The following is a 23323-nucleotide window of genomic DNA, read 5'->3' on the forward strand; positions in this document are numbered from 1 at the left end:
TCTTACAGTAATCCCAAAAGAACTGACTGGACAAAATTCAGTCAAATTGCGAATTCCAAACTAAGCAACTTACCGAATCTCACTGAATCGATAGGAGACCTTAAATCAAAGGTGAAAACCTTTGAAACTTCTATAAGTAAGGCTTTTAGAGTCTCTTGCCCAGTTAAATAAAGCCGTAAAACCCTTCCTTCTTGGTGGAATGAAGAACTGTCCAGTCTTAGGAAAATGACGAGGACAATTTTCAATATCTGCCACAAACATAAGTTTTACCAACCGTATAAACACTCTCTTAAAATTTACAAGCAAGCCCTGTCATCAGCCAAAAGACAAGGCTGGAGAGAATACTGTCAATCAATCGAAGACATAAAGGACTCCGCAAGGCTCAGCAAAGTTTTATCGAAGGAACATTGTAATCCTTCATTTCTAAAAAAGCCTGATGGAACCTGTACAGCCTATCCACCCGAATCTCTTGAGCTACTGATGAAGACGCACTTTCCGGGTTGCGAGAGTGATAACACCGAAGCGCTTGAAACCACAGAGCTAAACGTAGCTCATGTGAAGCAAGTCAATTCCGTTATAACCAGAGAAAATATTTTGTGGGCCATCAATACTTTTTCTCCATATAAATCCCCAGGCATGGATGGCATACTGCCAGTTATGCTTCAAAAGTTGCATGATGAGGCAGCTCCATGGCTGGAACAAATTTTCAAAGAATGTCTCCTTCTAAAACATGTGCCCATGTCGTGGAGACAGGTCAAAGTAGTTTTTATCCCGAAAGTGGGTAGGCGAGGTCACGAATCCGCGAAGGATTTCAGACCAACAAGCTTAACGTTTAAAATCTTGGATCGCAGTTTTGATTACCATATTAGAGAAAACCTAGTTGGACGACCTCTCGAAAGCTCTCAGCATGCTTATCTTAAGGGCAAATCTACGGAGACTGCCCTCCATGAGGTAGTTCGTACTGTAGAACAAATAATCCATTATAAAGAATATACTCTTGCCACCTTCCTAGACATAGAAGGTGCTTTTAACAACGTCCATACAGAATCCATAGAAGAATCGCTAGTTGAGTTCGGTGTAGAAGACTTCATTCGAGAATGGATTATTTCCATGCTCAGTGGTAGGAAGATTCGAGCCACTCTAGGCAATACCATCGCAACAAAACACGTGAGTAGGGGAACACCCCAGGGTGGTGTCCTTTCACCTCTTCTATGGCTTCTGGTCATGGATACAATTCTCGTTAAATTAGAGAGATGTGGAGTGAAGGCGGTAGCTTATGCGGATAATTTGGTGCTATTGGTGTCAGGAAAGTACACCTCTGTGATTAGTGAAATCATGGACTCAGCTTTGAAGAAAGTTAGCAACTGGGCCACCAGTTGTGGACTAGGAGTTAACCAAAGTAAAACTAAACTGTTGCTCTTTACCACCAAAACTAAAGTACCGCCCTTCACGCTACCTCGACTCAACGGTCAAATCCTATCATTTTCTTCCATTGCAAAATATTTGGGAGTTATACTCGACCCTAAACTAAACTGGAAACTAAATATTGAAGTACGGGTTAAGAAGACGTGTGTTGCCTTCTATGCCTGCAGCAAAACTTTCGGCAAAAAGTGGGGACTTCATTCGTAGTACGTCCAATCTTAACATATGGTTCGATTGTGTGGTGGCCTGCTCTTAGCAAAATCTATAATATTAATAAGCTAAAGAAGGTTCGGTGTCACCCTAATCTGGGTTCAGGGCCATAGTGGTATCGTGGGAAATGAACGGGCTGACGAGCTAGCCAGGCAAGGATCGGCCCTTCATAGCTCACTTGCGGAAATGGTTAACATTCCTCTTGGTGCTATGAAGGGTAAAATCTTTTCTATCTACCAAACTGAATCAAACCGAAGGTGTAGCAATTTACCCAACTGCATTATATCTAGGAAGATATGGCCCACCTATAACAAAACCCGTACAAACGATCTTCTATGCAGGCCAAGGCAAGACATAGCCAGGATTGTTGTGGTTTGTACCGGACATTGGCCTATAGGAGTTCATGCAGAGAAGTTGGTTATCTTTTACAAAACCTTTTGCCGTAGCTGTAGTGACCAAAGAGAAAGTGAAACCATAATCCATTTCCTCTGCAAATGTCCTGCTTTGGCAAACACTAGAATGAAATACTTTGGAAAAGCATTCTTTCAAGAACTTGATGAGCAATCTGAGACAAAGATTAGAGACCTAATATTTTTTCTCAATGCGACAAAATGGCTCTAACATAATCGCTACGAACCTTCTCTATAAATCTATCCCTTTCAATCGAAGGTCAAACGAATTTTTGGTATCAAAACGGCGCACTACAGCGCTAATTGGATCTCAGGCTAGGTTGCCTTGAGCTCGCCATTTCTGCCTACCTACCATATTGTATCTATACAGATTTCCACAAGGCTTTTGACAAATTGGGTCATAAAACATTACTTTTAAAACTATCACAGCAAAGTTTTAACGATTGTTTCATAAACTGGATCAAGGTAGACGTTATAGTGTTAAATTTCGTAATAAGTTTATTCAGGGAATGGTGCAATAATAATCGTCTTGTTTTAAATGTTGACAAGTGTAAAACCATGAGTATTACACGCAAAAAAGTTCCAATAGTCTTAAGTTACATGTTTGATTCTTGTCCTTTAAGTAGAGTATATGTATTTTCTGATTTGGGTGCAGTTTTAGATCCTAAACTAACATTTAATGAACATTTTAACTTCATAGTTTAAAAAGCAAATAGAATTCTGGGTTTTATTAAGAGATTTGACCGTGATCGATTTGTTTTAAAATTACTTTTTGTTTGTGAGACCAGTTATATAATATGCTTGTCACCTTTCTACGCCGTACACGTCACAAGACTCGAAGCCATTCAGAAAAGATTTTTGCGTTTTTGTCTACGATCCCCTCCGTGGTTTCATGATATTCATACATTACCGCCTTATTCACTAAGACTTTCTCTCATAAATCTTCCTTCTTTGACAAATCGTACGATGTACTTGCAGTAGCTTTATTTTGTTTAATCACATATTCGAGGCGTGATGGACTCAATAAGTTTTTGTCATTTACTTACCTAAGTGCAGTTCTATTACTTTTGTATTTCAAGACATAGTTGTAGACCTAAAGCCGGCAGCAATAAACTTCCTTTAAAAAAAATACTTAATGTTTTACAGAAGTATTTAAGACTCTTAACTTATACACACTTTTTGTAATCGGGGGATATTTTCTGATTTTTGTATCTTTCACTCATGTGGTATTGATTTCGACCTCTAAATAAGAAAATTATATTTTCGAACGCTTTACCCAAACCAAGGCTACAAAAAAACCTGCCAGACGGTTGAATTTGATATAATGGTGCGTATGTCATCTACACATTTATTGTTGAAAATCTTGTTAATTTAAGATTTAAGCTAGATCAGGCCATACATTCTTAATCAGGTTCAAATCGGGCCACACAGATGACCACAATGCCACAGAGATTCGATTATTTTAGTGCCAAGCACTCACAAATTTAGAACATTGCTTCGGGTCGTTATGTTGCTGAGAGTGCCATAGATAAGCCTTACCTCTTTTAAAACATCAATAGATATGTTTCCTTTCTCATAGTATCATTAACTTAGAAGATCAGACATCAGTCCAACAAAAGCAACCCCACAATATGGTTCTACCATATTGAATTGATGTGTTACCATTTTCCTTGTAAAACAGAAATGAAACTGCTTCCTTGAGGATGCCTAACGGTTAACTGAAATGGTTATTAAATTATGGTTATGGATTGTTTTTATCACAGAAAATTGAGGAGAGAACCGCCAGCTAATCTTTGTCTGGATATTATCTAATTCAGCTTCTCGGAGAAAGACATTATTTAATATATGAAGTCTGATACATATAAATTGATTTAAAATTGACCCAAAAACGCTAATTAGGTAGTCATACATATTCTAAAATTAACTTAATTTTCTTATTAAACAAAACAATTCGGAGTGAAAACCTATGTGGGAATACATTCATTTTAAATATAAAATTTCATTACATTTTAGCAACCTTACTTCAATTAAAATAACATATAAGTAAAACTTCTAATATCTTATAAACAACTTAAAAATATAAAATAAGAACAATAGGCCTTTCTCTCTTCGTTAATGAGACTAACAAACTCAAACCGGTATTTGCAAACAAATATTATTGTTATATATACAGGGTGCTCTATACTTCGCGGTTGAATGAAATGGGAATTTGTATTTGGTAACAAAGGCTTCAACTTACATTGGGGTCTTAAAACAACCTTTGAAAAACTAAAAATAATTCATAAAAAGTTTTCTATTTCCTATCCATAACTAGGTTTTCGAAAAGATAATGTTTCCATCAATTTTTTAATAATAATAATACTAATTCAACCGCAAAATAAATTAGAGGTAAACTGACAACTTCCCGTTCTCAATATTTTAAATACCAATAGTTTTAAATTTTTGAAAAGATATTTCAGTCGAAAATCAATTTGGTACCAATTTGTAGTAATGCTTTGTTTAGGATTTATTTTTTGTAAAAAAACTGTCTGTTTGATTTTTCTCGAAATTTTTTACAAATGTTAAAAACGGTATAACTAGGTTTTCAAAAAGATAATGGATCCATCAATTTTTTAATGATAATTAAACTAATACAAATACTAATTCAATATTTTCTAAAAAATAAATTTAGTTTAAATTTGTCAAAATATATTTCAGTCGAAAATCAATTTGGTATCAATTTTTGGTAATGCTTTTTTTTGGATTTATTTTTTTGTAAAAAAACTGTCCGTTTGATTTTTCTCGAAATTTTTTACAAATGTTAAAAACGGTATAACTAGGTTTTCAAAAAGATAATGGATCCATCAATTTTTTAATAATAATTAAACTAATACAAATACTAATTCAACCGCAAAATAAATTAGAGGTAAACTGACAACTTCCCGTTCTCAATATTTTAAATACCAATAGTTTTAAATTTGTCAAAAGATATTTCAGTCGAAAATCAATTTGGTATCAATTTTTGGTAATGCTTTTTTTTGGATTTATTTTTTTGTAAAAAAACTATCTGTTTGATTTTTCTCGAAACGGTATGTTTCGTTTCTTAAAATTATTTTGGAGATAAATTATTTTTTTTTCGTAAAATATTCGAAGTGACAGTTATTTTCTTTTCATTTCTTTTGATGTATAGAAAAAGCGGACGTTAATTTTTTCAGGGTTGCGAAGACAATCACACGGTTTTAGTACCCCGAGTTCTTAAAATTTTGAATCACTCTATTGTATGAAACACTTCACCATCGATTCTTGCAATCATTATATATTTTCTATGTAGGTAATCATTGTTCAATAAAATGATAACAAATAAGTTATGGGTCACCCTGCACATTAAATAACGATATTCGTCAGCCTAAATTCAAATTATTTGGATACGCTTACTTACACAACCTGAAAGGCTTACAGTCTACAGTCATTTTAATAGATCTATTTAGATACCTAAGGCTATAACATTAGCCAACAACTGCCATCGCGCCTGGCAGTTCAAAATCCCGAAACAATTTTCCCACCGAACTTTCGTAGGCATATTTTATAGTTAAAAATATAAAAGTACGAGCCCCTTTATATTGCTCGTTTTTTTTGCACCTGTTTAGAAATCCATTCACTATTATTTAATTGAATTCAAACTTTATAATGAATTCAAACTGCTACTCGTACCACCATCAGCATCGACCGGAACCAGTTCAAATTTTCTAAAGTAAAAGCTCACAGCTGATTTTCGCTAGCCACAGATCTAAATTTAATCATTCACTTATTTCATTCACGTTCACGTGAACACTCGCTTTCGGGAGGGTTCCATGTTTTGCTTTTTGGTTTGGATAATTTTAAAAGCTTAAAAAGCAACGTAATCACGAGTTCAACCAGGCTTGCCACATTAGGTTTTCTATCGGTAATTGTTCTACTTTTTTTTACAAAATTCTTCGCAACAATGTCAATGTGACAACCCAATCTATTAGCACCCTAAATCTTATTTTGGGCAAATTTGTCCGTGGCGTAAAATAAAGCCAAGTTAAATAAGGCCAATTTTTAAGAATTGGTTTTTGAACCACTTTCAACAGTATGGTTTGCCATGAATGCAAAGAAACTACATTCACATAACCTAGCATCTTTTTATTTTTGTAAAGTCCAATAAGACCAATTTTTGAAAGCTGGTCTTATTTCACTTGGCCTAATTCATTCCTACAAATAAAATTTCCAAGTTGAAACTTTCTGTACCTTGTTTTTTTTACTTTAATAAAATTTAAAAAAAAAATTGTAATTGGGTTAAAGGTTCTTAAAATAATTTTACAGTTTTTGGCTCCGATTTTGGGCTACCAATATTTTGAAATTAGCTCAATGCATGGCAACCCTTGAGTTCAACGCTAAATTGTATCAGTGATAATATGCGTTGGGACCAATTCATCTATAAGTTATAGGACTTCGTTTAAATGATTTTAAACATTTTAGAACTTTATTCGAAACAGTTCTCGACTTGTTTTTCGACATAATTTGTCTGTTTTCTTGTTTTGAATGGTTTTAAGTCTGGAGTTTTGTCAAAATACCGGGTGTTCATTTGGCAAAATTATTAGTTTTTTGTTAATTTGGGTATTTTGGGATTTTCTGGTATATTCATTTGGTGTTTTTTTATGTCTTCTTTTCATATTACTAATTTCAAGGCCTACGTGACTTGTTGCAGGTATAGGTCGGAGAACGGATTTTGTAGACAAAAATGTAAAGGCAATCGTAGAACGCGTCACATAGCACATGGGGATGCCGAATGGTGTTGAACTTGTTGTGACGCTTGAGAAGTTTCACATGGTTATCACTACGTCAGACTATATGTAGATTTTTTTGTACATATATTAAATGAAAACAATAAATTATACTATACCCATGAGCTTTTCTAGTTTTTTTGTATATAAATAATTGAGATTCTTAAGCTAAATGTAAATGCTGTTGCCAGCGGATGATCATGACGTTATAATAAGATCAATTTCTGTTGTGGGTATTAAATTTATTGAGTCATAAGTTTTAGCACATGTAGATTTAAAAATATTGAGTGTTGAAATTTTCCCTATCTATAAAATATATGTATATGATATTCTTTAATTTTTTTTATTTTGATAATAAGCGCAAGCTTAGGGGGATATAACTACCCTTGTTATGCAGAGGCACAGTGTGAGCACTAGGAAAGGGAGAGAGGGTTTAAAAGGAGATGTCAGTGCACATTGGTTTTGACTTCTTGAATATTGCAATGACTTGGAAAGGCAGAGTGTGGTAAGGCATTCCACATTCGCGTAGTACGGCTAAAGAAACAAATCTTTGTATTTCACAGTACGACTGAAGTTGTAAATACTGATGAGCATTCTTAAAAGTGCGAGTATTATGGTTAACCTGTTTAAGGGAAGGAATGCAGCTGGCTATTTCTTTAGAGCATAAACTGTTAAAATAATGGTAGAAAAGGATTAGGCAAGAAACCTTACGACGATGTTCAAGCGACGGAAATGAACTTATGATGATATTATCATCAATCGATTTAAATGCTTTACCTTCAACACTGTCCAAAAGGTTTAAATCCACATCCAACGACGAAAGATGTGAGTCTGAAAACGAATAAGAAAAGCTTTGAGTACTATCGTCAGCGAAGAAAAGTGTTGGATTAAAAGTTGCAGACAGGTTGTCATAAGTAAATATGAGAAAAAGATGGAACAGACCCTGGGACGCACCAGCATTTATTATGGGGTTTTCAAACTTGAACCCATCAAATATTACTTTTAGTGAACGATCCGAAAGTTAATTACTAATCCAATGAAGTAGGTATTCATGAAAACCGAAAGCACGCATTTTTGATAAGAGAGCCTGATTCCAAACTCTATTAAATGATTTTGAAATATAAAGTGCAATAATCTTACTGCTCCAGTGTTCAGTGAGATGAATTATGAGATCACCAGTGGAACTGTTGCTTTGAAAGCTGTACAGTCGGTCATTAAGAAACTTTCGATCGCCTGGGATATTTCTTGAGTTGAAAATTAATCAGACTTTTCATGACCTTGGAAAGAAGGGACGTTAGTACAATCTGAACGAGACCTGAGGAGTTAGGTTAGGTTAGGTTAACGTGGCTGCGGATTAAAATCAACAGACTTAAGCTAAGAGAAAGCACCATTGCGATACCAAATGAATCTAGATAATTACTTCTTACTAGTCGAACCATTTTGAGCTTTTTATATAGCGAAGAAGATATTTGATATTCTTTTTAGCTAGTTCACTGGGATTATCAAAAGAGTAGTCCCCCAGAAGAAGTTTGCGTCTGAGTGAAAGAGAAGGGCAAGTGCAGAGGAGATGAGAGATTGTTTCCTCTTCTTCTTCATCCATACAGCTCTTACAGAAGTCATTTGAGGCTACACCAAGTCGTATTGCGTGTTTGCCTATAAGACAGTGTCCCTTAAGGTCACCTAATAGGGAGCTAATATGAATTCTGCTTTGAGATACCAAGTCTTTAGAGCGCTTTAGGTCCAGTTTTTGTGGCTGCGCATGTTGGTATGTTGTGCCACCTAGAATTTGCTATCGCAAAAGACCTGAGAAGTAGAACAGATGAAAAAACTTACCCAGTGGTTCTGCTAGTGTTGAAGAACACCTTTTCAGAAAAATAGCGGGGATACCATCCAGACCTGCGGATTAATGAGTGTTAAGATTTCTTAGGACTCTTGCCATAGTACGTGTGCAAAAAAAGATTGATCCCATAGAATCACTTACTCGCTCAAGTACAGGTGGAGTCATTACTATCACTGGCAGCGTTGAATTGGCCGCAAACCACCTAGCAAAGAGATTAGCTTGCTCTCAAGAATTTCGTTCATAAATATATTAGTGTAGATAATTTTCAGATTGTTATATTTGTTTAGCCTGATGTTTCCAGAGATACAACTGTTTAATTCGTTTGTATTCAAATGTTCTCTATTAAGCCAGGAGTCAAGACATTGCTGTTTAATTTTTCATATCAATAGTTACCAGTAAATTCACATAAGATTGCAAACCTGTACCAGATTCATAACTAACAAGTCTCACCCAGAGAACACAAGAAAATGTGTATTGCTTCCTAAGGTTAGGAATAGAAGAGAATGTCACACAAAATTTGATGATTGTTGGCCCTGTCTTCCGTGTTTAATTCAAAAAAATAGACAATAATTTCTATCATCCTGAGTTTCTGGAAATCCAAAAAAAAATATCTAACAGTTTCTTAAAAATCGTTTCTGAATTTAAATTTTGTATTAAAAAAATATTTTGCAAACAAAAAAAAGGTGATTCATGATCATGACTATTAATAATAGTATTTTAAGGTGGAGCCGCGAGAATCTTCTTCACCTATTGAAATTAAATGTGAGAATAGGTTCCCATAAAAATGAATTTATTTGCTTTCCGGTAGCAATCTACAAGTCCAATATCATGGTGTTGATGATGGTATCGACTCGAGCTATTAAACAGTAGGAGGTGCGAGTGCTAATAAATTAGTTTTGGAACACCAAAGTTGTTCCGAGAATTAACATTAACAATAAAGTTATTAAAAGGGGTGAATCCCAAATAAGTTTTTTTTAATAAACTATGGATACTATGCAAACATCTGTACGAAAATAGGTATAAGTTAAGAAGTTCTTTTCTCTCACAATTAATTTAATTAAATATTTGTAAAAATGTTTAGTTTTCTTATTGTGTTAAACAATGTATTTGTTGATAGGTTAATTAAATTTCTGTTTATTAAAATAAACATCTAAAAAAAAACTTAAAATATGTTTTCGTTTTTATTCACGAATATGCTCATAAAATATATGAAGGAAGTAATTTTGTACCTATATCTACAAATGAAAATATTTAGTGTGAAATTGAGCGGTTCAATTCTTTTTTTTGAAGTAGGTGTAAGCCTAAAAATTAAATTTGTTGGTAAAAAGTGCCATTTTTTAAGTTGGTGCGAGAGGTTACTAAAAATTCGGCTGCAGTTGATCTTTAGGAACTCCTTTAGAAGATTGCGAAACTATTTCTGAAATACCAGGCATACATCATGACGCTACTGCAACACTTATTTGTAAATGAGGCTTTGATGTGAGTTCTGGTCATATCCAATACATATAAAAGCAAATTTTTACAGATTAAGAGAAAACAGATGAATTTGTCTTTTTAATAGCTTAATAGCCTTTTAAACGGATATATTTTCGTTCAATTTTTAAAGAATGTGAAAAATGAGAAGGCTAAAATGAAATCTCAGATAGGTAAGCCTACTAAAAGTTGTAGTTGTAGTTTGCTAAATGTGATTTATTTTAACTATAAATCTTCGAATTTAGAACTGTCCATTTAACCTGAATTTTATTTAAAAAGGTTTTGGAAAGAAAGCAATTATTATTAACGAAAAACAAGTCATATTCAAACATTGTTGAAAAGTAGATTGGGTCTTATTATTGACAAGCGGAAGCCAGGATTTGTTCGAACGAATGATGAAAACATGGAATGACTATTTTTTCAAAATTCCAAAATCACGTCAGAAATATGATTATGAACAATTTATTTATAAATTTGATGCGATATAGGTCCGTATATCAAAGTGGAAGAAAATTTTTCCATCAATTACTTTTTATGAAGACTTTGACAGTGATCTTTATTTGTAAAAGTTCATCCTTTTCTCTTTTATTTTTTGCTTCTATTGATTCTGTTATTATTTCTATGGTTCTAAAATATACATATTAAAACTTTTGTACATATAATTAACATACAAATCATGAAATAAGAATGAAAAATATTAAGAGAAGTTTTCATACAACTAATATTTCGTCAAGAATGGGCATGGCAGAGGCTTGAAATATCTTCAATTGAGTGAAACCTGCAATGTATCTCTCATTTAATAAACAAAAAAATTGTGTCCTTTCTATCCATGTAATCGACTCACTGTGCCATTGAACACACATATTCCAACTCATTTTTCTAATTAGTGACAAAAGCAAAGTTTAACCTTATAATGAAATATCGGTATCAGTGTTCTCCAGAAATGAGTTTATTTTCTAAGACTTCGACTTTCAAGTATACATATTCCTACTAACTCCTTAGAATACCGGGCTTTCGGTAACATAAACTACCTTTTAATTCATAGTGATGTTCTAAGTGTAAATTGGGATCTAAATCTTTCACGTCCTCAACTGCATAACAAGTAGAATATCTCAACAGTAATGTGTTAAGATTTTTCGAGTGGCTCTATCTTCAATAGCACTTTTTATACCACTGCTTATAATAGAGAAACTTCAAGCTTCAAGTACACGATTGTTTAAATTTACTGATATTTGTTCTGAAGATTTGGTCGTAAGTGTTCTCTCTATTAATTCTCTATTGATCAAATACATCCCTCATTTCTTAAACTTTTATTGACAGTTCTTCTACCATATTATATGCATTATTCATCTATTTAATTTAATTGTTTCGACAAGTGAGTTTCCAATTCAATGGACAAAAAGGGAAAAATCATACCAGTGCCTAAGCCCTTTAGGTGTGATGATATTAGGCTCATATCTACCCTAGCTTTTCTCTCAAAAGTTTTTGAAAAAATAAACCAAGCTTCACTATTATTCTAAAGCAGTTAAACTAATAAACTTTTACTTAACCAATACCAACCTAGAAGCTGTCAAAATCAATGAAGCACTTTCTGAATGTTATCAAATAATAGAAGAGTACTACAGGGATCTATTATCGGTCCTCTGCTTATTTCAATGTATGTCAATAAACTTTCTTGTATTGTAAAACACTGATGGTGCTAAATTATACATGCTAGTAAATGTCCATTATGACTCATAAAACATACTTGAGCTTTTAAGCGCTGGTCGACAATCATTGTTTATACTGCTAAGCCCAAATAAATCAAAAAGTGTTTTTTAATCCTAGGAATAAGCTGTAGCTTTCATAATTTCCGCGTATCTTCTTTAATTCTTGTCGTATAGAGTTCGTTGAAATCGCAAAGAACCTAGGTGCAGTTTCCAACCCAAAACTTACTTCGGAAAATCGCATCGATTGTGATTGTTAGCAAGTCATACGGTGTTCTCGTCAAGCTTTGGACTTGCATTGACAGTAAACCCGTGAAAATGCGTTCATTAATAATGAAAAAAAATGTATTACCTTTAACAACTTATTGGTGTAAAATTTTGTGCAATTCTGACTTAAAAATAAAATGAAGTTATTCCATCAAATGTTTGTATACTATTTGTACTGTCAATAAATACCACACCAATGAACATAGGTTGGATATTTTTTTTGTATAAGTACTAAATACTTAAATCATATAATTGTTTTTCAATTTTTAAAACGAATGCAAACAGTCCAAATCAAACTTTTTGCTAGTAATCTTGTCATTAACGAGCTAATCCTCTAAGCGAAAACTGTTTTCTCAAATTTAAATGCAAAACTTCGGTTAAATATGAACTGAAGCAATTTAGCAGGTTCTCAGTTAGAAAGTGTTAGATATCGGGTCTTTCTTTGTTAAGTAAGAATGTCATTTTCGAACAACAACATGGTTTCGTGAAAAAAAGGTCAACCGCTTCAAATATCCACAAATTCTCAGACATATTTTCAAACGCTTTAAACAATTTTATGAAGTTGACTGTGTTTACCATGAGTTTTCTAAAGCTTTTGACCAACTTAGAACAATTTTATGAAGTTGACTGTGTTTACCATGAGTATTCTAAAGCTCAAATCAAATCGGTAGTGTATTTGATTGTTGTATATCACAGCAAAAACTATGTAGCGTGTTCACTTTTATAGATTTTGGTGTTCATTTCTGTTTTAAACGAAAAACGTATTGAATCAATTCAACATAATTATGCTGCTTAATGGCGATGAAGTAAACGATCCCGCCAACAAGCAGCCCCGACAAATCTGTTTGGTTGATGATCTGGAGATCCTCCCACCCAAACTGAATGAGATCAGAATAGTCATCACCAGACTGGAGACGGTTTACAGGCAGAGCTTTCAATCGCGCGGGAGCTGAACTGGTAAGAAGCATGCACAAAATCATAACCAAAATCTGGTGCGAAGAAAACATGCCCGCCTGTCATGTAGCTGCTTCAATATTGTCTGTGAGAGATTGGTGCGAAACGCCAAACGTCAACACCAATTTCACCATCTTTTAAAAATCTACACTATACCTTGGGTATGCAGATGACTTCTTCATCATAGGCAGAACCAAAAGAGCAGTTACGAGTGCCTTTCCCGATATCGAGTCTGAAGTGAACAAAAATGGGTCTTTAGAGTTAACTGCTGTTAACTCTGCAAATGACATCAGCGCTGAAATCAAACGTATACTCTTTCAAATCGCCCTTTCGTTAAGCCTTAAGCCTTTCCTTAAGTCTTACCTTAATCATCCCAGTCTTACTGGCATGGACCCAGATGGATGAAGGATCCCTTGATATCTTCGAGAGGACGGATCTGGTATTCGAAACGGGAGACAGCATGCTAGTGATCGAGTAAGCTGGCGGGTTCTATTACTTAAGGCAAAGGAGCACGATGCGCTGTAACTCCAACCGAAATAAAAGTAAGTTCATGTTAAATGTTATTTACGTTTTGTATTGTTTGCGTGTGTTAACCTAAAATTGTATTATTTCCTTACTTACTCATGCACTTAAGATAAGCCTGTAAGAAAAATTAATTGAAACACATATTTTTTATATACTATTAAGCTTCTAGATCATATGTAACGTATTTTATTTAAAATTGAGAACTTAATTATGATGTTTAAATGCATCAATCGTTCAATATTACAGCTTTTTTATGACCATGATATTATGTTCTCCCTTCTCACTTCGTGACCCTTATAAACCTCTTTTCGTAATTTGACGCTGGATGTAAACTGACTATTTTTTGAAAATTCTGAAGTGTAAAAGAAAAGGTAAGAAATTGTTTATACTTACTTAATTTTGGACTTTCTGAAAATTCTTCTTCAAAAATTACCTTCCCTTGGATATTTTTTTTATTAACAAAAGCTTTGCGTTTTATACGATATTCCTATAAACTTCTAACAGCATGATGAATATTTGTTTTATGTATCATAAAAGTTATAAATAAAATAAACTCAAATACAATTTTTCAGTCTTAAAAGTTTTTTATTCCTTTTTTTGTTTGTTTGTTTTAAATAATTTCAAAATTAAATATCCCTAACTAGTAATAAATTAAATACTAATTAAGATAAGAAATACGTATAGGTTTATTTAAAAATTTTAAGAACTAATAGAAAATGATTTCAAATGTCATAAATTTTACATGCAATTAAAAATATAAAAATAAAACAGAATAAAAGGGAATTGTATTACAACATTGTTTATAGGTAAACAATTATTATTTTATTATTTAAGATGAGTTCAAAAAGTTTATAGGTGATAAGAACTTCAAGTAGTATTTGTTTAATGATTTAATTGTACATTTATATATAGTAAAAAAAAAACTTGTAAACAAAGCAAAATTCAAAGCAGTGCGTTGGGTATGTGTAAGAATTTTAATTGTAAATAGCCATCTGTTATAGTTTATGTGTTTAATGTGTTTTGGTAAAATGAAAGGTACCATTATAGAGTAGCTTTTTGTAGGTTAACTCTGATTGTCCAAGTGTTACTATATAAATCTTTTTTTTTTTTAATTTGTCACAACCAGAATTCGAATGGAGTTCATAAAACAAATTTATTGAACGCATTCAAATTAGAAGAACCATTTTGTTATCCATAATAGAAGAAATATCTCCCAGAGGCCAATGTTTAAGCTAAAAAGAAAATGTCAAAAAGGAAATATGTTGATCAATTTTGGAATTACTTTTACTCGTTTTTTTTTGTTTGTTTTTGTTTAAAATTTTGAATTTTGTTATACTTAAAAATCAATCCAAATTCCGCCAAAATAAAAAAATCAACATCATATAAAAGTAAGGTCGTTTTGATCAATCTACTGAAAAATCATGCACTGAAAAAAAATTATAAAAGTCATGCTTTAGAAATATGTGTTAAAAAAATCAATCATGCAAAAATAAATATTAACCGTTTTCATATAATTTTAATCAAATTGATGGTAAACGTTAAAAAAATATACAAAAAGACAATTTTTTATTCTCTCTTTAATTTTCAAAGCATTTATTTGTTTACATTTTTATAGTTTTTTAACCTATCTAAAAGTTGTAGAAGATTTTTTTTAATTTGAAAAATTATTTTCAAAAATTCTAGTCGAAATAAGTACAATTATATAAAAAGTTTTAAAAACCTTCTGTCTCCTTTCAACCTTCCACGTCAAATAAAAAATGGTAAATAAATCTGTTTGAATGTCACAGCATGTTGGGTTCCAATTTGCATTAAATGTAACCTTCTTCACGATCAATATATCAATTTAAAGTTATAGGTGCAAAATTTTAAACGATTTAATTAATTGTTAAATCCATTGTTACCTATTTACACTTAGTCCAAAAAGTCTCCGTACAGCAGCCTGATTTTAGCGTTTTTTGAACATTGAAAAAAACTTATTTTCCACCTTTACCTTTTTACCAAATTTAAAAAAATTGTGATTGTGATTTTTAAAATACTTTAATAATAATTAATAATATATATTTTATCTGAAAATCAACAAAACACAACTGTACGGAAACTTTTTGGAATATGTATATATAATTAATAAATAAATTAGGTGGCGCAACAGCCCATTGGGTGCGAGTAACGTGTCAGTGATAAAGGAGACTTACATTTTTAATCCCAATCCGACCGGCTAATTTAAGAAAACACTTTTCATGAAAAGAACTCCTCTTGAAATATTTGTCAATTCCTCGCAAGAGGCAGTGCTCGTGAAAATAACCCAAAACCTATCGAATGTCTATTCAACGCACTTACAATTTACTAGGCCTAAATAGGCGATTAATTTTACATGATTTTAATATCTTCTTAACAATTTGCTAAAGTTAAAGTCACGGAATGGCTACTTTAACTTCTAGCAATTTGTTAAATTCATATGACATCTGGATGGAATCGTCCAATTTTCAGTTGGGAATTCTAATTAATACGTCCGTTTAATCTTGTTTGGTTTGTTTATTTGCACGAACTTTCACTTTTTAGACACGTTCGGATGACGGTTTTTTAAAAAATAGTATTAGCCAATTACTAGTTAGCAAAGGTTAAACATTTTGAAAGTAGTAAAAGGTTCATTAAAATTTTGCGCCGTTGCGTTGTGCTTTGATTATATTATCTAAAAATGTACAGCTCCAGATTAAAGTTTAATTTAGATTAACTAGCTTAAAAAAGAAGAATTACTAACATATTACTGAACCATATTTTGTCTACTCATGGGTATTTTTACTTGAAACCACCAGTATTTCATACCCCCACATTTTTAAGTAAAGAGCAGCGCATTGACATCTGCAAGACTTTTCTCGATAAAAAATAAAATTTTAAATGTGTGCAAAAGTGATTTTAATTTTCAGTGCGCCTTTAATTTAAATTTTGAAAACAAAAATGTTTTTTTACTATTTTGAAAATTAAAAAGGGGACGATTCGATTTTATAGAAGAGGCTGGGATGCGCCCCACAGTGATATTTACCCGCATCTCGATCGATTTGTCTTGCTTTAAACATTCATAACAATATTTTGTGAGAGATAAATAATTTGAAGTCAGAATTTTGTTGTTTTTGTAGTTTTTCGTGTTACTTTTAAACCTGTCATATGATAAAATAGTTTGCTTTCAATATCAATATTAGTTCCTAGATTTGATTGTGCCACACCTACATATCGTGCTTTAAAAGGAGATTATAGTTTGAATACTACTCAAGCTATTGGCAAAATTGTCAAGAAATCGTTTCGCTCGTACCACTGAAAATATCGCTGCTCGCCGTTCACAAGAATTAGGACTGTCTTACGGCACATTAATATATATTTTCAATTTGGATCTAGGCCTACATCCACACAAAGTCCAGCTCACACAATAATGAAGCCAGCTGACCATTTACAACGTCGTTGATACGAGGAATGGTTGCTTGAACAAAAGGCAATGGACGGTGATGATAACCGACTTTTTTTTTGCCTGCTATTGGAGAATATGACTTTAAGAATATGTGGTTTCAACAAGACGATGCGACATGCCACATGCCATACAACTCGAGAGAATATGGCTTTATTGCAAAAGACATTTTCTATCTTGCCACTAAGAGCATGCGATTCGACGCCACTGGGCTTCTTTTTGTGGGACTACGTGAAAGTCCTTGTCTATGCAGATGAACTTTTAACTCTTGGGCATTTAAAAACCACTATTCATCAAGTACCCTAAAATTATCTCAACAGAATCAATGTTTGCTACAATTGGGTTGGAGGTCACTTAAATGATGTAGTGTTTCACACAATATTTACGTTTACTTTTGAAACCGCGAAATGGATTACCCTGTACAATTCTTGACGAATGTCGAAAACCGCATTGTTTTATAAGATGAAATAAGTTTGAAGCCAAGACCTTGAATTTATACAAAGATATTTAGGTCAAAAATAATTTTATACCAACATTCAGTAATGTTTCTTAGGTTTTTATTTATTGCAATCATTTTGTTTTCGACAAATCGGACCGATTGCAATAACTTCCTATCGGAATTTTTAACTAGATTGAAAATTTAACACATTTTCCTCTAGATATGTGTATCCACTTTCCTGAGTTTTTAATCTCATAAAATATATACACTTTTTTTAAAGTAAACATTCTTGTTAGTCGTCCTTTAAAATTTGAACCTATTTGCCTAGGAAAACACCACGTTGTCACTCCTCTGATGTATTAAGTTTTCCAGAAACTTCATTCTTGAAACTTCATTTTTGAAACTTCGGATATAACAAGTAACCTTTCACCATTTCTTATATAATATAATTTAGTAATTTATAATACTGTAGTAAGATAACAATTCTGTATACGGAAGTTTTTGAAAACTAAACAATTATTTTTTGTTCTAATTTTAAACGACTTTCCTTATTATGTTCTAAGTTATCTAGAACCAAAGTCGTAAACTTAATTTCTTAAGTGTTAATCAATTCTTCCTAGTTTTTCCATCATGCTGTTAGGTATTAAAATATCCTTCAACCAAACCAACTTTTAGCTTTATTTCAAAACTAAATACAATAACATTGTCTCCAATTTTGTTTTTATTTTTTGTGCATCAACGAAAAAATGAAAGAAAATCTTATCGGTTTATTGTAGTTTTTTTTTTATTATTATTAATTTATTAACTTATCTGGTATCATACTGTTAGTTTTCGTTTCTGTAGTTTTTTTGTTTTTGTTTTAATTATATAATTGCTTTTCAAGGATATACATAAATACTTTAGTAATGACTAATTTGACGATTTGTTTAAATTTATTTTTTTGTTTTTTTACATAACAACTATTTAATAAAGCATTAAAACTTTATAAAAACGTGATAGTGTGTGTATAAGTGGTTTATAATAATCAAAAGTATGAGGGCTTGTAGTATACATTTAAAATAAATTTTCTTTTCATTTTCTTTTAAGGTAAAAAAATCCTTAAATTAGCGGGTGTAATCTCTATACAAATTAACAAATTATTATTATTTTTATATATATACGTTTTTTTGTTTTTTGTTATTAACTTCAATTAATATAAATATTTATTTTTAAGATTTGTTTCTTAAGTTTTTCTCATGTATATATAATTATTAATATTTTTTTTGTTTTGTTTTTTAATATTTACTGAGAGGCAGCGAGGTTTCTTAAATGTTATTCATAAATATTTACAAAAATAAATCATTTAATTAAAATTAAGGAAATTATACACAATTTATTTTGATGGTTGTTGAAATATATATATTTTTGTATGTTAATCATGTGTCGATTTTTATATATATATATATGTGTGTGTGTTATTACATATGTTATATATATGTATGTATTTAATTTATGTTTGATTTAATTACATGTGATATGTATACGTAGTGTGTAAATAGCATTGCATTGATATCATTTTTATATCTTTGTAATTTACATTAGAATTTTCTTAGCTGCATTGAATTTTAATTTCATACATTATGTTTTGCTAAACAACTGGATTTCGAAATTATTTTTTGGTGGTATATAAATAAGAGTGTTCTTTTGTTTGTGTGAATGTTTTGTGTGGCGTTTTTGATATTAAATGAATGGTAATAAGATGAATTTTGTGAGTTATAATGAATTTATGAAAAATGTAAGTAATCATAAAGTTTTTTATTTTTTCCTCGAGCATTTCAAAGGATTGAAACTTTTCAAAAATGTTATAATTTTTTTGAGATTAAGAAAGTATGAATACGTTTTTTTAAATATACGATGTTATTCATTTAAAATCGAAATGAAAGTTCTTGTTTGAAAACAAAATTATTCGGCATAGATCAAATATTTAATTGATGATTTCTGTTTCATTAGACATTTTTTTAATTTAACTTTCAGCTTAATTATTTGGTTGTAGGCAGAAATGTCTTAAGTATAAATTGCTTTTTAGGTTCTGAAGACAAAAAATTAATACTTGTTTTGATATTAAGGTCTTAAGTTCATTGGGTCTGTGTGAACAGTCATTTTTGGCCAATGTCAAAGAATTTTTTGAAGAAATGTGTCTATGTATGAGATTTGTTATTTCAGTTATTTATTGTTTTCGTCAGAAGTTATTTCCAGTCCAATAACATGGCATAGAGTGTCTGGTGAAAGAGTAATGGCTGAAACACAAACACGCTTCAGCTTCGGCTTCACATGACGTTTACGAGTTCATGTGCATGCTATCACAATGAAGATTCAATTTCATGTTTCATTTGACAATCGTAAGGAAATACCGTAATGCTACGTAATGTGACTCCAAACGGAAGCTCTAGTTAAAATTTGCTGAACATTTGCTTTGTCTGGCAGCTTAACAGCTGTAAAAAAGTCAACAAACAAAATACATATTTTTTTGGAGGGATTGTAAAGACTTCCGCGATAAATTTAATTTTTTCGATTTCAAAGCTCATATTTTTTTTATTTCGAGAAAAAATAACAGCTGCTAATGACAGAAGTGCCATTTTAGAAATGTCATATTGAAAATATCATTCAAAGAAACCTCGAAGCAGGCCCAACGTAACGCAGACGAAGCAAAAGCTGAAGCTTGTTTGTGTTTCAGCCATTATGCTTTGAAACACGATTATTTCAAAAAGTAATAAACGGTGCGGGAAGGGGGAGGAAGTTGTGTCATTGGAATCAGTAATATGAAAGTGCGGATTTCTCAGTCACGATGTTGCACTGGTCAAGTGAGCATCTCGGTTTCCCCATCAAATAATTTTTTAAGGGTAACGACCCGTCGACAGTTTTGCTAACACTTCAGCATACGACGAATAAGTGACAGGCCGAGTGTATATAAACACTCCATGGCCAGGACCCAGTCGATCTTCAAGGACTCCCGAAAAGATTTAAGTGGTTGAAGAGAGTTTACTTAAAAATGTATGATATTTTAAAAAGGATTTACTCGTAAAGTTACATCTATTCAGAATTTTAATTGTTCAAGAACTCAAAGAAAGATTGTGCTTCCGCGTGGGCATGCGCTAACTGGACTTGAAACTGCAAGCTTATCCATCGCTTTCATCGAACAAGTGGTTCCAACAGGATGGTGCGACCGCAAACACGGTTAGAGATTCGATGAGGTACCCCAACTTAATCCCAATGGCTTTTATCTATAGGGCTACCTCAAAGATAGAGTTTACAGCAACAATCTCCGAACTCTACTGAACCTTTAGGAAAAGAATCAGTGCAATTGAATAAAGTTTATGGCAGTATGTAGCGCTTAACAAGATGCTCTGTTTTGAACAGTGCGTATTCAACCTAACGGAAGACATTTGGATGACATGATTTTCAAAAATTTAAATCCTTTATTAGTTGTTCTTTAGTCTTACCAAAACCATTTATAGCAATATTTAGATCGATTATAACCAAACCCTTTGAAAACAACTCTCGAAGTGTCGTCTATATGATTTTTTAAATACTTTTTCAGCCAATTCAACTTTTTTTTAAAATGGTGTTTTTGGTGTAAATATACGTTAATGAGTATTTGATTTTTGTTTTTTAATAATAATACTACATGGTGATTAAAATGGTGAAAATAAGTGTTTTGTGTGAGTATGCGAGATGTGCTAGTATCTTAAAATGTATTAGTAAAACTGATGAGATAATTTTATTTTTTAAATTAAATATTAAGAATTATAAAGTAAGTTTAAAGTGGAGGTGAACGAGAAGTGTTTTAATTTTTATATTGTTATAAAAATTTTACCACATTTACTTGGAAATGAAACTAAATCCCAAGCGGTTGAAATGGGTCCTTTTGTAAGGAATTACAGAAGTCAGTGATTTGAAAAGAAAATTGATAGAGAATTTAAGAAAAAAAGGGGAATTTATGAGAAAGGTTTTGGGGATTAGTAAAAATGTTTTCTAAATGTTGGTGTATGAGTTGGAAATATGTGTTTTTTTGTATAAGAAATCAGTTTAAATGCTTTTCATAAATTTTTCAGTTTGTTTTGTTTCTTTTTTTTAAATATCAACCTTGTCACAATTTTGTATTGATTTTGTTGTTACCTGAGTCTAAAAAACGTAAATTTGTATAATATTATACAACAAAAAGAAAATGCACAAAAAATTTAAATATTAAATAAAAAAAAAGTAATAACCATACACAACAAAAGTTTTAATTTAAAAGGATAAAAAAAAGTCTGATAATGAAATTTTTTACTTGGAATAAGGAAAAGACTCACAAATCAAGGTCATCGTCATACAGGAAGTCATCAGCGCCCCCAACCAGTTGCGTGTGTTCACCAATGAATGGCAAATGGCTGCTGGTGTCATCGTCTTCCGCAGTAGCCAGGTCTTCTTCTTCGGCTTCAGCTTCGCCGGTGCCGGTTTCTTCCTCAGCTGTGGTGTCGTCGCTTTCGGAATTATTGTCGTCTTGAATTTCAGTTGAAGTTTGATTTATTGTTGAAACTTGACTACTACTGAGCTGATTATGGCTAACAAAGGATTGCTGATCCTTGTTGGCAACTTGCAGTAGGGTTGCCAGTGTTGTTGTTGTTGACGTTGACGTTGTTGATGTGGTTGGTGTTGGTGTTGTTGTTGTTGGTGATGTTGTGAGTTTCAAGGTTGATGGTGAGGGTCGCGATCTTGGCGTTCGCACCATTTTTTCGTTTATGATGGGATGTATTGTTGTTGTTGTTAGTTGTGTTATTCGTTCGCCTCCACTGAAGCCGTTTTTTGGCTGCTTACCATTGTTTTTCTTATTACTATTGCTACCTCCTTGCTGTTGTCGTCCATTTTGATTGAGTTTCTTGCCACCCCTACGACCTTGGGGGCCTTGGCCACCATTTTGCTTATGCTTTGGACCGCCGCCGTTCTGTTGTTTCTTGCCACCTTTCTTGGGTCGTTTCTGATTCGCACATTCCAAAGCCGCCGCCGCATCTGCTGCTAATTCTTTGCATTTGGCCAGTCTGTTGTTTTTGTTGTTATTATTATTATTTGGGCGTTTTTTCATGGCCTGTGGCCCGCCACCCCGCTGGCAATTGTGCTCGTCTTCATTCTCACCCGGCCGGCATCGCCGCTTTTTCTTCTTCTTTTTGATTACATGATTATTGTTGCTATTACCGCTAGTATGGCCACTACTACTACTATTACTATTACTACTACTATTTGTTAGGCTACTATTGCTAGATTTATCATTGGCAGCAGGAACGTTCAATTGGCCATTCTTATTACTATTGCTATTGCTATTATTATTATTACTATTGCTATTACTATTGCTATTAGTTGCAGGACATTGGGGGCGTGCTTTTAATATTTTGTCGGTCAATTCGACGATTGGTTTGCCAGTATCACAGAGTTGACGGATGCCGTGCTTAACACGATTTTTGCCAAATATCTTCGCTATAACCGTTTCAACACGATCTTGTGGCACCGTTCCAGTTATGGCTTTTGTATATGTTGCCAATTTGCCCAGCGGACGACTGGGTGGAATTTGAAGCTTGCGTGGTTCTCCGTGTCGATTAAGTGCCAAATAATAGATGCGACGTGAATTGGAATTATATGTTGATGAGTATGTGTTGTAGTTGTGCTGTTCCATGGATTCGTTGAAGACGCAGTCGTCGGTGAATTCTTTCTGCAACAAAAGAACTATAATAAGTTATTTTGGTTATTTATTGAAAAAAAGAAAATATTAATGAGTTAATCAATAATATAATTTATAATTTTGTTTTTAATTTAAGAAATAAAT

General features: G+C 32.5%; 1 protein-coding gene across 6 annotated transcripts in view; it reads right to left on the minus strand.

The window, feature by feature from the left end:
* Positions 1 to 14358: 14358 nt before the first annotated feature.
* Positions 14359 to 23323, minus strand: part of LOC129953723 (probable serine/threonine-protein kinase DDB_G0282963) — a 181748-nt gene continuing 172783 nt past the window's right edge. For 5 of the 6 annotated variants that reach the window (XM_056067116.1, XM_056067112.1, XM_056067114.1 and 2 more), the window contains 2 exons: positions 21819 to 23209; positions 14359 to 14823 (listed from right to left, as the gene is read on the minus strand). In XM_056067116.1, coding sequence (XP_055923091.1) covers positions 14763 to 14823; positions 21819 to 23209 — 1452 coding nt within the window. In that variant the 3' untranslated portion in view covers positions 14359 to 14762. Of the gene's footprint in view, positions 14824 to 14860; positions 15018 to 21818; positions 23210 to 23323 lie in introns of those variants that run through there. The other variant, XM_056067118.1, reaches the window with a different exon arrangement.

Source organism: Eupeodes corollae, chromosome 1, assembly GCF_945859685.1.
Source record: "Eupeodes corollae chromosome 1, idEupCoro1.1, whole genome shotgun sequence".
NCBI lineage: Eukaryota > Metazoa > Arthropoda > Insecta > Diptera > Syrphidae > Eupeodes > Eupeodes corollae.